At 55.1% G+C, this 12,329-nt stretch overlaps 1 protein-coding gene across 7 annotated transcripts in view; it reads right to left on the bottom strand.

Moving 5' to 3' along the window:
- Positions 1–12,329, bottom strand: part of LOC105483919 (EvC ciliary complex subunit 1) — a 102,076-nt gene that overhangs the window by 54,251 nt on the left and 35,496 nt on the right. For 6 of the 7 annotated variants that reach the window (XM_011745010.3, XM_071093897.1, XM_011745013.3 and 3 more), the window contains 4 exons: positions 12,167–12,325; positions 7,359–7,575; positions 6,443–6,591; positions 3,535–3,633 (listed from right to left, as the gene is read on the bottom strand). In XM_011745010.3, the coding sequence (XP_011743312.2) occupies positions 3,535–3,633; positions 6,443–6,591; positions 7,359–7,575; positions 12,167–12,325 (624 nt within the window). Of the gene's footprint in view, positions 1–1,277; positions 1,508–3,534; positions 3,634–6,442; positions 6,592–7,358; positions 7,576–12,166; positions 12,326–12,329 lie in introns of those variants that run through there. The other variant, XM_024793423.2, reaches the window with a different exon arrangement.

The following is a 12,329-nucleotide window of genomic DNA, read 5'->3' as shown; positions in this document are numbered from 1 at the left end:
CAAGGTTTGAGAGCTGCTTTAGAGAGGATGGGTGAGAAGCCAACAAGCTACCATGGGGGGTGAGGAGGACAATGCTGCTGGTACCCACCCCATAGCTTCTGGGCCGCCTGGGCTCACCTCCGGCAGGGCACAGTAAGTGGCCCGGCTGGAATCTGAGCCCAGGATGTCTGGCTCCAGAGCCTGGGCTTTGCTGTTACGCTCCACAGCCCGCACTTGAGGCAGGATAGGTAGTCAAGGAAGTGACCATGTCCTTGGGACGCGGCGACCAAACCGTCAACACAATAAGTCCCAGTATTCACACTGCAGTCCGGCTCTTTCAAGCACAGTTATCTGAGTAGGGAACGTCCCCTGCAGATGGCACGAGCACTTTGACTTTATCTGTCCTCAGACTGACCCTCTGCTCATTATAATAGTAAAAAACATACCCTTGGGCGGAGACTTAAGATGCTAATGAGACATGTGATGTTTGAACAAGTGTGTACAGCTACTGAACATGTGCACTCGGAGGACCACCCCCACCCCGCCAGAACATGCTTACTAGTGATGCCTCTTCCCAGCCCCTTATGAATAATCACGTAAGACTCCCCAGAAAGGGAGTTTCCCCGGTAACAGTTAAGGCTGTCTCATCTGCTCTGAATATCTCCCAGGGTGTCCTGTCTATTCTGCACCTCATTTTCAGAACATTCTTTCTCCTTTGCAGTAAATTGCTCTATGCTGCATCCCCTTTGCTGCCGTCTCTTGTTTATATTCTTTTACACTAAAAAGAACTGAGGTTTCACAACAGCCGTCAACATGCTAAGCAGCATGGCTGGGGTGACCACACCAGCACTAACATTAGAAAGTCTTTATTTTAAATCTCATCTTCCCCGCCTGCTGGCTGTGTAAAACCTGGGCAAGATACATGGGCCAGCACAGAGAGGTTATGTAACCAGCCAAGGTCACACAGCATGTTAGTACTCAGAGGAAGATTAGAACTTGGTTTCCTCATGCCCAGCCGGGGATTTGAGTCTTGACTCCTCTGGGGACAAAGTTGTTCCTTTCCTGCCTGCGGGCCCCAGGGCTTTGACAAATTGAGCCCCATCCTACGCATTTCTGGAGAAAACACTTCTTCACTCCTCCTCTGGGAAGGAAGGAAAATGCAGTGTCTTCCTCGTGAATCTCATGAGAATTAAATAATCAAATACTCAAGAGGCACTTAAGATAGGAGCTAGCCCTGAACAAAGATCGGTTTCCGTTTGGTTTCCTGTGGCCGCCATGACAAAGCGCCACAAACTGGGTGCATTAAGACAACGAAGTTTGTTCTGTCATGGTTCTGGAAGGCATTAGTATGAAACCAAGGTGTTGGCAGAGCCTCCCCCCTCCAAAGACTCCGGGAGGGGCCCTTCCTGGGCTCTTCTGGCTTTTGGGGGCTGCAGGTGTTCCTTGGTTTGCGGCTGCATCACTCCAGGCCCTCCCTCCGTCTTCACACGGCCTCTTTCCCTGTGTCTCTACGTCTTCTCATGGCCTTCTTATAAGGACACCAGCCATCAGAATTAGGACCCACCTGAATCCAGTAGGACCTAACCAATTGCACGATCTAACCAATTACATCCGCAAAGCCCTTATTTCCAAGTGTGGCCACATTCTGAGGTTCCAGATGGACATGATGTTTTGAAGGACACTGTTTGGACTAAATTGTGTCCCCTCCCAAATTCTTAGGTTGCAGCCCTAACCTCCAGTATCCCATATGACTGTATCTGGAGGTAATTAAGTAATCAAATTCTTATGTTGAAGCCCTAGCCTCCAATATCCCATGTGACTGTATTTGGAGACAGGGCCTTTAAGGAGGTAATTAAGGTAATTAAGGTCATCAGGGTGGGGCCCTAATCCCATAGAACTGGTGTCCTTATAAGAAAAGGGAGAGACCAGAGCCCTCTCTTTCATTCTCTCCCCTGCCCTCTACTCTTCCAAGCACAGAGAAATGACTGTGTGGCTGGGCGCGGTGGCTCACGCCTGTAATCCCAGCACTTTGGGAGGCCGAGGCAGGTGGATCACAAGGTCAGGAGATCGAGACCATCCTGGCTAACATGGTGAAACCCCATCTCTACTAAAAATACAAAAAATTAGCCAGGTGTGGTGGTGGGCGCCTGTAGTCCCAGCTACTCGGGAGGCTGAGGTAGGAGAAAGGCGTGAACCCGGACGGCAGAGCTTGCAGTGAGCCGAGATGCACTTCAGCCTGGGTGGCAGAGCAAGAATCCATCTCAAAAAAAAAAATAAAAGAAATGACCGTGTGAGGAGGCAATGGGAAGGCAGCTGTCTGCAAGCCTGGAAGACAGGCCTCACCAGAAGTCAACCCTGCTGGCACTGTCATCTCAGGCTTCAGCCTCCAGAACCTTGAGAGAACACATTTCTGTTGTTTAATATACCAGTCAGTGGTATTCATCAGGTTAACAGAGACACGGTTAACAGAGGTTAACAGAGACACGACTGACCCAGTGCAGCTCCCATCCAGATGAGGAGTTGTACTTCCCACCACTGCACGAGCTTCTCCCTGCTGGGGATGTCCGCTGACTCCCTGTCCACTTGGGTCTGGTCTCATCCAATGCTTGACTCAGCATTGCCTCCTGCAGCCTGCTGTCCTTGACCTCCCCTTCACCCAGGAGCCCCTTGCCTCTCCTCTATACTCAGAAGCAGGGAAGCTGTCACTGGAGACGACATACCCTGGCATGTCCTGAGTGCCAGCTGCTGTCTCGGGGCCCCATACACAGTCCTCCCGGCACACCATGAAGAAGAACTATGACCGTCCCCATTTCACAGATGGGGAAACCGAGAGCTAGAGACCAGGTGATGCTCCTGTGGTCACACAGTGAGGAAGTGGAGAGCCAGGACACAGACCCAGGCCCTCTCCTCCTCCGGGTGCTGCCCAGCACCCACTTGTTGATTCCTTCATAGCCAGGTGTCCATACTCCTGCCTTTCTGACAGCTGACGATGCTGCCTGAGGCTGGGGCTCTGTCTGGCTCAGCATGGCATCCTGTGACTCCTGCCTCTAAGGAGGGCTCAGGTGCCCTCTCCTGCTCTCTCAAAGCCTCCCTGCAGGGCAAGCACAGTCGGCTTCACCTCCCCACCCCAGACCTGCACACGCTTGCACATGGGAAAGAGGTGGTGTGGCACGTGATCTCCGACATCCCCATTTCAGCTCGGCACCCCTTCTTCATCACCACTTTACACGATGACACCCAGAAATCCTGGGCCTATTTCTTACCTGAGGAGAACTGATTTCCAAAGAGCTTTGCTAACAGGGATGTTTGGAGACAAGAATCCTCAGCACCCCAGAAATGGACGGTGCCTCAGAGAGGACCGAGGCCAACCACCTCGGTTTCTGATGTGGACAAGGAGGATTGCATGGAGGGGACGCGACCTGCCTGGATCACCGGCCAACGAGTGCCGGGGTTGGACCTGAACCACCTCTGGGGTCCCCGGCCAGGAGGATGTGAGGTTCTCGCACACACACAGACCCTGGACCTTCTGTGCTGGTCCCCACAGAGACCATGTACCTGGCAGAGTGCAACCACAGCCTCGGTGGCTCTGACATTCTCCTCTTCCTCCAGGTCACATCGCATCAGCCTCTGCCTCTCCAGGACCTCGTGAAAAGCCTGTGAGGAAAACGAGAGCTGAGTCTTCTAGAAACATGCAGGGTTTTTTTCCCAGAAGGTTCTCCAACTGTCCCCTGCGTCTCAGGTCAGAAAGAAGGATGTTGGCCCCTGTATTACACACAAGGAAACGGAGGCATGGAGCCGTCACATGGCTTTCACAGCTGATGCCACGGCCAGCAAATCTGCTTTCCAGGAAACACCACAAACCACCACGCTTTTGTTAAACCCAGGATGAGCAGGGCCACTGGGCCACTTCTGTCACCCTTCTGCCCTGGCCACAGCCACCCAAACGTCACTTTCTAACCACCCAGGCCACAGGAGACCCACTGATGGGAGCCCAGCAAGGGTGACGCAGACTGGCAATTGGAGGTCAGTGCAGTCAGCAACCAGCCAGGCCCCATTCTGACCATGTGGCAGAGGCCCTTTCCTGAGGACCCCAGCAGAGCAGCAGGAGACTGGGTTACCCCGGGCATCAGCAGAGGGAGACCCGGCCAGGCCTAGACAGAGCACCAGAGGCCCCAGCACCAGCAGAGGGAGACCCGGCCAGCCCTAGGCAGAGCATCAGAGGCCCCGCCATCAGCATAGGGAGACCCGGCCAGCCCTAGACAGAGCATCAGAGGCTCCGGGCATCAGCAGAGGGAGACCCGGCCAGGCCTAGGCAGAGCATCAGAGGCCCGGGCACCAGCAGAGGGAGACCCGGCCAGCCCTAGGCAGAGCATCAGAGGCCCGGGCACCAGCAGAGGGAGACCCGGCCAGCCCTAGGCAGAGCATCAGAGGCCCGGGCACCAGCAGAGGGAGACCCGGCCAGCCCTAGGCAGAGCATCAGAGGCCCCGGCACCAGCAGAGGGAGACCCGGCCAGGCCTAGGCAGAGCATCAGAGGCCCCGGCACCAGCAGAGGGAGACCCGGCCAGGCCTAGGCAGAGCATCAGAGGCCCCGGCACCAGCAGAGGGAGACCCGGCCAGCCCTAGGCAGAGCATCAGAGGCCCGGGCACCAGCAGAGGGGCGAGGCAGGGCAGAAGGACAAAGGAACAGACTCTTCTCAGGGAAAGGCTGCAGCAGAAAATTCCCTGTGGGGGAGGTGTTTCAATGGAGTCTCTAAGGACAAGGAATGGCTCCCTGGAGGGAAGATGGGGAGCCATGCTCGGAGCAGCAGCAGAGACCAAGAGGTAAGACCCCATAGGACCTTTGGGGACGCTACGGGCAGGAGGTGAGATGAGAGAGAAGGGCGGGACTGGAAAAAAGTGGGTGCTGAGTGTGTGCTGGGAGCCTGGTGTTATTCATTCATTCTCCCACCCATTCCACCCTCCTTCCTTCATTCACTCGTTTGCCCATTTGTCCATGTCCTGGTTCACTCACGCACTCATGCGCTCATTCACCCTTCCCGGCCTGCGACCCACGTATCCTGAATGCCAGCGCCGAGGCGTTCCGAGGACTGTACCGAGACCCTGGGACACCGAGGTCACCCAGGCACTGTCTCCACACTCTGGACTCACAATGGGCTTTGTGACATCAAGGAAAGGGGCCCAGAAATCTCTAAGTAATGAAGAGCTGAATAGCCTTATCTTCCTCTTATTTCAAACGGGTCTTCTCAAAGACAGAAAAACCCAGCCTACCCCTATGTGGCAAACCCAGAAGCTCCCAGTGTGGCCCTGGAAGAGGCTCCCTGGGTAAGGGAGGCAGCTAGACAGGGACCTAGAGGCCTCTCCTCTGTTCTCAGGAGACTCCCCCATTGGCTTCTCACTGCAGTGGTGCCACCACCACCAGGTTGGCCCCCGGGGAGGGACCCTGGGCCTCTATTCTGGGCTGAGCCTGGACCCCGACAGGGTGCCACCCACCTCTTGGCAGAACTGAGATGCGCTGTACCGAGTGCTGATGCAGGGCAGGCGAACCCAGGCAAACAGTGAGGCTGGGGCTGCCCCTTCCTTGGACTCACTGAATCCTAACAATGCTGTGATACAGGTGCCATTATGCCCATTTCACAGATGTGGAAGCTAAGGGCCAGAGGGTAAGCAACATGCCCAAGGTCACCCAGCTATTTAGTGGCAGAGTCAGCACCCAAACCCAGGTGTGGCTGGCCTCAGTGCTCAGTGCTTAACCAGCCTGCAAGATGGTCACGGACAAGCTGGCCCTCCCCCAGCCCCACTGCCCATTACCAGGGAAAGCAAGCAGAGCGAAACCAGAGCTCGGTGGTCTCTCTGAGAACTGGCGAGCCCAGGTCCTTGGAGCCTGCACTGGGGCCAGCTGACTCCTTTTCCTTGGAGGGTGACGTCTTGCTTTCTGTCCTCCTTCAGGTCTTCTTGTCCCCTTCTCAGGCAAGACCAAGGGTACCTCCGACCTTGACCACTTCCTGGCCCTGCCCACTCAACCCAAGCAAGGCTGGGGGCTCCCTTCCTTCTCCTGGACTTGCAGCCGACCCACAAGGGCCCTGTCCCTGGGTGTGTGAGCCTGCCTTACTCTCCGCGACACACTTGTCCCCTCTGGGCCACACACTGCTTCCTTCACATCATTGCCACCATCTGTGCGCCCCTGCTATGCGTTTGCACTCTGCCAAGCTCTCTACGGATCCTACCCCCTCCTCTTCTCAGCAGCCCAGTGAGGGCAGCACTGCTCTTATCACCCGCTTACAGTCTACTAGGACACTAGCGATGTAGGGGCTAAGGGACCGAGATTCGGTCACTCGGCTGACGCACGGGAAGTAGGGAGATAACCTCACGTCTGATGAATACCTCCGGCTCCCCGTGCTCAGTCACGGGGACAGAGCTACCACCAGCTCACCCACATGTGCAGAGGCCGGGGATGTGTGTCACCTTGAGAAACTTTTCTGGGTCAGCAGTCGGCTGGGCCTCAGCCACGAAGCTTCTCCGTTCCTCCTCTTGGGCCAGCGTGAGTTTTGCCGTCCCCTCCACCTGGTGAGCCAGAGACACCTTGACCAGGTCTTTGCCTCGCTGGACAAACTCTGGGATTGAAAAAAGCCACAGCACAGGAGGTGACTCTCTGAGCCAGACTTTCAGTGGGGACCCTCATGTGTTCTCCTGTCCAGAGGCTGGGGAAGCTTGTGTTGGCCACAGAGATAGTACCCGCCCTGCCGGTGACAGACCTGGGTTTCCTTCTGTGGGTCCTACTGGAAGTGTGACCTCAGCTAAGCCCAGATGCCTCTACGTCTTGAGCCTTGCCCCACCCGTACCCCAGGGTCAGCCTTGGGACAGGAGCATGCGTGGGACACACACACGGCTCAGCCACCCCGCACGGCTCAGCCACCCTGGACTCCCCTTTCTGCCCCACACGCTGGACGATGGCCCACCCTTGCCCACCCTGCCGCTGAGCAGGGCCACATGACTCCGGCAGGACCGTGAGGGGCCGCTGGGCGACACGGGCCACTTTGTGTAAATTTCCAGTGTGAGACCCTCACCCTCCTGTGTCCCTCTGCAGTTCCCGGTGACTTTGCTGCAGGACACGAGGGCTCAATCAGCCCGAATCCCTGGTGAGTGAGGGCAGCAGGTGACCCCTGCCCTGGACACTGGTCCTCATGGCCTCTGCTGTCCAGAGAAGGGAAGACAGCCCCAGAGAGCAGCCCAGTGACCCAGTCCCTAGGGCAGAAGCAGAAAGGCCGCCTGTGCCCACGTCATGGGCACACTGCCCCAGGCTGCCAGCCCTTACACCGCTCAGCCCCAGGGACCCAGAAGGCCAGCGTCGTGGACCACGGCACCCGCGCCCACGGCTCACCCCGGCTGAAGTGCTCCGCCTCCTGCCAGAAGGCCCTGTGCTGCTGCGTGAGCAGCTCCTCCTTCTGCCGCCCGGACAGCTTCCCCTCACCGGCCAGCAGCTCCAGGCCACGGGAGATGGCAGCCAGCCGGCACCTCGTCTCCTCCTGGACTTGCAGCTTCAGAAACTCAATCACTTTTGCCATGTGTGCCCGCCCCATCGTCCTCTCCAGGGCATCCTGCAGAAAGAAACACACAGGACCATAGCTGGGGTGTCCTGGGAACCACCAGGGCACGTTAACTCATGGCTGGGAGGAGACTGCCAGGGTCATTAACTAATGGCACTGCCTGGCGATCGGCTTCCGGGAGAGCAGAGCTCAGAGGAATGAACTCCCCTTCTCCTTCATGAGTGAGATCTGGGTCTGCTCCCCAGGTGAGGATTAAGTGCCTCTCCTAGGGGTGCAGGGAGGGTGACGCTGGTTAGCACATAGGCACTTAGTCGCCAGTAGCGCTCCCCAGAGAGCCACTCTCCTAGGAGAGAATCCAGATTTGCAAACAGTCAAGGAGGAAAAGCCACCTTGCTTAGAGTCACCTCCCCTGGCCAATCTGGCCCTGTGGCCCCCACAGGGCTGGGGAGGAAACGCGAAATGCCAGCAGTTCTGGCTTTCTTTCCAGCCCCAGAGAGCCTGACTGGGGACGGCTGAGATTTTCAGGGGATTGATTGGCTTCCAACATGACTCCCCACAGTCAGATTCTGCAGAAGGCCCTCCCCGGCCCCACCTCATCATTTCACAGACCCTTAGAAAAGACAGGGGGAAATGTCCACCCAGGCAGCCAAGGCCCTGCACACCCGAGAGCGGCTGCTCGTGGAATGAGAGTAAGGGGGAAAGGAGGAGCGGGCAGGGGCCTCGGCATCTCCCTCGGCACAGACTCTGCACCCCCTACACCCAACCACGCCTCGCTCAGGCCTGGCCTCAGTGCTGGGCCGAGGCCACGGGCCAGTCCTGCTCCCCAGCCTCCCATCTCTGCCTCAGGCTCTGACCCCGCCTCACAGACCAGGGGGCCTTTCAGAGATGCTGATGCTTCTGTCAGCCATGGCCCCAAACCCTCCTGTTGCTGCCCTGAGATCAAGTCCAACGCCCCGGGCGTGGTGCAGGAAGCTCTGTGGGGCTTTGTCCCGCACACCTGCCTGCTCCCGGCCACCTAGCCTCTGCACATGCGGAGCCCTCCTCCTGGAACACCCTCGCTGCCTCCTCTCACTCCCCTGCCTGGCCAGGTTCTTCTCGTCCTCACGGGTTCTGTGGTCTTTCCCTGCTTGTCCCCACCCTCACTGGTCCCCTGCTCTGTTCCCCACTGCCCCAGGGTTCCTGTCTTCGAGGAGGTGATTGTGAGGGGCAGTCCTAGCCTGGACTGAGAGCCCTTGAAGACAGGGGCCAGGCCTGAGTTGCCCATGTCCCCATTGACCAGCCATGGCCACACTGCACTGAGCTGCACTGGCCTCTGTTCCCACAAGACCAGGGCAAGAATATCCCCCAGTGATGGACACGGATGGCGAGGCTCATTCCAGCAGCCTGTGACCACTAGAGGGCACACGAGGATAAGCGGAGGTGCTGGGTGGACCACAGGAAGACCGGCTCTGGCCACCTCTAAAGAACACAGGAGGATGTTGAGAACCCAACACAGGCTGACTAGGGTAGGGTGCAATCGATGGGCTTATATTGGAGGGAGGATGAGAGTGGAGAGAGGTGCATGAGAAAAGGGATGTGGGATGTGGGATGGGGGCCCCGACCTGCTCTGAGTATGGCTGAGTCCTTGACAGTGCCGGGCTCAGACTTGGCTCCTTGGACCTGGGCACAAGCTCCTCACCTGACCCCCGCCACATAGATTTGACGTGAGGATTAAGTAAGTCAAAATATGTCAAGCATTGAGAACAAGGGCCGGGGTACTGTGAGCCTCTGAGTGTTAGCTGTTTTCATCATTATCTACAGCCGGTCCCCACATTTGTCTTGGCAGCTGTTTATTTCTTGTGTGTCTCAAGAAACTGAATCTGATCACCGCCAGGGTCCCTTTGAAGGGCTCTTCCAGTTTTAATATTCAGAGATGCACATTCCAGCTCCAAATGCCCAGGCCAGAAAGATGGGATGCCACTGTGGGAATTCCAACTCTTCTGGGTTCTGAGATACAGAAGCCATATTTTCCCCCTTTGGTACCCGGTATGCAGGCACAGTGAATCCATCCCTCTTCCATACAAACATAGACCGTGTAGCCCTGTCCACGCATCATTACAATAATTTGTTGTTGTCTGTTTCTTCTGCTGACATGTGGCCTGTGGGGCTCTAATGACTAACAAGTACTGAATGCTTCCTATGTGCTGGGCTCTGCTCTAAAAAGTCTATATACAGACGAGTCTTTAACACTCTCAACTACCCCTGTGAGAGAGCAGGTGCTATTACAGCCCCCATTGCACAGATGATGAAACCAAGTCACAGAGAGGTTAAATTATCTGCCCAAGATCACTTAGCTAACGAGTGGCAAGACTGCAGCGGGAGCTCCAGTTTCTTCCCCGAGCCTGCATTCCTAACCTCTGCAATATGGTTTCCATTAACAGCATGTGGCACACAGTAGGTGCTCATTAAACACTGGCTGAAGGACAGTCATGCTGTTAAACTGGATGATCCCTTTTCGTCTTCCTGTTTGGAAGTTATTGGCTGATACTCTGGCCAGAGTCAGCTAAGGATGTATTTTCTTTTTTCTGCATCAATATCCTGCTGATAGCAAAAGAAAAAAATAAAGGAAGAAAAATCTTTCACCTTTGCAGAGCATTAATATGAGTCAGCAGCCCTATCAAACTGAAATCCAATTCAAAGGGGCTTGGGCAGCAAACCAGGCAGCTTCAGGCCCAGGCTCAGCGATGTCATTAGACAGGACAGGGATCTTAGGTGGGTCCCTGAGTGGGCTCCTTATCAGTACGCTGCGAATCAAATATCTTCCAAGCCTAGCTTTCGGTAGTGTTGAGAGAAAAAGCAGGTCATGTGTGTATATGCTGAGAAAAAGCATATGAAGTTCTCAAACAACTGTGTGGACGTGGGGGTCTTGTTACAGTGTAGACCTGTGTGGGAGGGGTGGAGGGCAGAATTCTGCATTCTAACCAGCTCCCAGTGCTGCCGATGCTGTGGTCTGTGGATCACACCTGGAGGAGCAGAACGGATTGGGAGAGGCCTGCGGTGTGCAAGGGGTGGTGAGGGTCTGCCGAGGCTCGGCTTTCTCACAGGTCCGAGGAGCTGAGTCTGTGCTGAGGGCGGGGAGGCCACTGGAGGGTTCTGAGCCGAGCAGCCACAGCGGCTGGTGCACAGGACAGGGAAATGGGCGCAGAGCAGCATCAGGGGACTCATTCCCTGGGCCTAGTACACACTGACTGGCGCACACAGGACAAGCCCAATGTGTACCAGGAGGAACCCAATGGTGACTGGGGTATTAGGAGTCACTCAGCATCTACCCAGGCCCTGTCTGTGGCAACTCTTAGCCCTATTATTTTATAAATAGAGGAACAGACGCTCAGAGAGGCTAAGTAATGTGTTCAAGATCACACAGCTCCTAACAACAGAGCCCAGAGTCAAAGCTGCATTTGCAGATTTCTCTCCCATGAGTGTCCAACCCTTTGAATGTGAGGACTTTTTTGCTTATCTGTGGTTGGCAGGTTTCACAAAAATAAGCAGGGACCTTTTTTGTGTTTTGGGGTTTTTTGCTCATCAGCTATTGTTAGTGTTAGTGTATTTTATATGTGGCCTAAGACAATTCTTCTTGCAATGCGGACAGGGAAGCCAAAAGGTTGGACACTCATGTACCAGGGGTTTGTATCCCTGGCCTCCCATCAGAATAGTTCACAGAGTTTTAAAACCCACAATGCCAGGGCCTCCACTCCAGACCAATCACATAAGAACCTCAGAGTGAAGGCCAGGAAAAGGCATTGTTTAAGAACTCTGCAGGCAAAACAGGGCAGTCAGGAAAGTAAATCAATGCTGTGTCTACACCAGTGGGCGTCAACCCCAGCACCCACTGTCGTCATTGGGGAGCTCTAAAAACCCTAGTGCCCAGTCAGGTTGCACCCCAGTCTGATTAAGTCAGAAACTCTGGGATGGAGACCCATCTGGGGCCCAAGAATCAGTACTTTTTAAAGCTCCCCAGATAATTTCAATGTGTAATTTCAAGTTTAGGACCAGTGTTCTATGCTGTAGTAATACTGAGCTGGCCAGAATCTTTACTCATTGGATGGATGGATGGATGGATGGATGAATGGATGAATGGATGGATGGATGGATGGACAGATGGATAGATAGATGGATGGATGGATGAGTAGGTGGATGGATGGGTGGATGGGTAGATGGGTGGGTGGGTGGATAAATGGGTGGGAGGGCAGATGGATGGATGGGTGGATGGATGGGTGGATGGATGGATGGGTGGATGGATGGATGGATGGATGGATGGATGAATAAATGGGTGGGAGGGTAGATGGATGAGTAGATGGATGGATGGGTGGATGGGTAGATGGGTGGATGGATGGGTGGATGGGTGGATGGGTGGATGGATGGATGGATGGATGGATGGATGGATGGATGGGTGAATGGGTGGATGGCTGGGTGGATGGATGGATAATAAATAAATGGATGAATACATGGATGAATGAATTTACTGGTTTTTTTTTTTTTTTCCCTGAGGCTCTACATAACCAGCTACAACATGAATCTATTAGATTTAATGATGTCAAGCCTCGGGATTCCAAATCTCTAGTCTGAATATCTTTATGTTCCCTGCCGCCCCCTCCAGCATTACCAGAGCCTGCAGCTCCTGAGAATCGCACAATAGCCCTTCGGCGGCAATCATTCTTTCCGTCAGAGTCATCACGAGCTGTTGGGCTTTGGAGCTGGAACACTTAAACTGGTCCACAAGAAAGTGCTGGATGTTCGCCATCTGTTTCCAGAAAGCTTCCATCTGT

This window comes from Macaca nemestrina, chromosome 3, assembly GCF_043159975.1.
Source record: "Macaca nemestrina isolate mMacNem1 chromosome 3, mMacNem.hap1, whole genome shotgun sequence".
Classification (NCBI taxonomy): Eukaryota; Metazoa; Chordata; class Mammalia; order Primates; family Cercopithecidae; genus Macaca; species Macaca nemestrina.
Note: the sequence above shows the minus strand (reverse complement) of the source record. Positions and strands in the feature narration are given on the sequence as shown.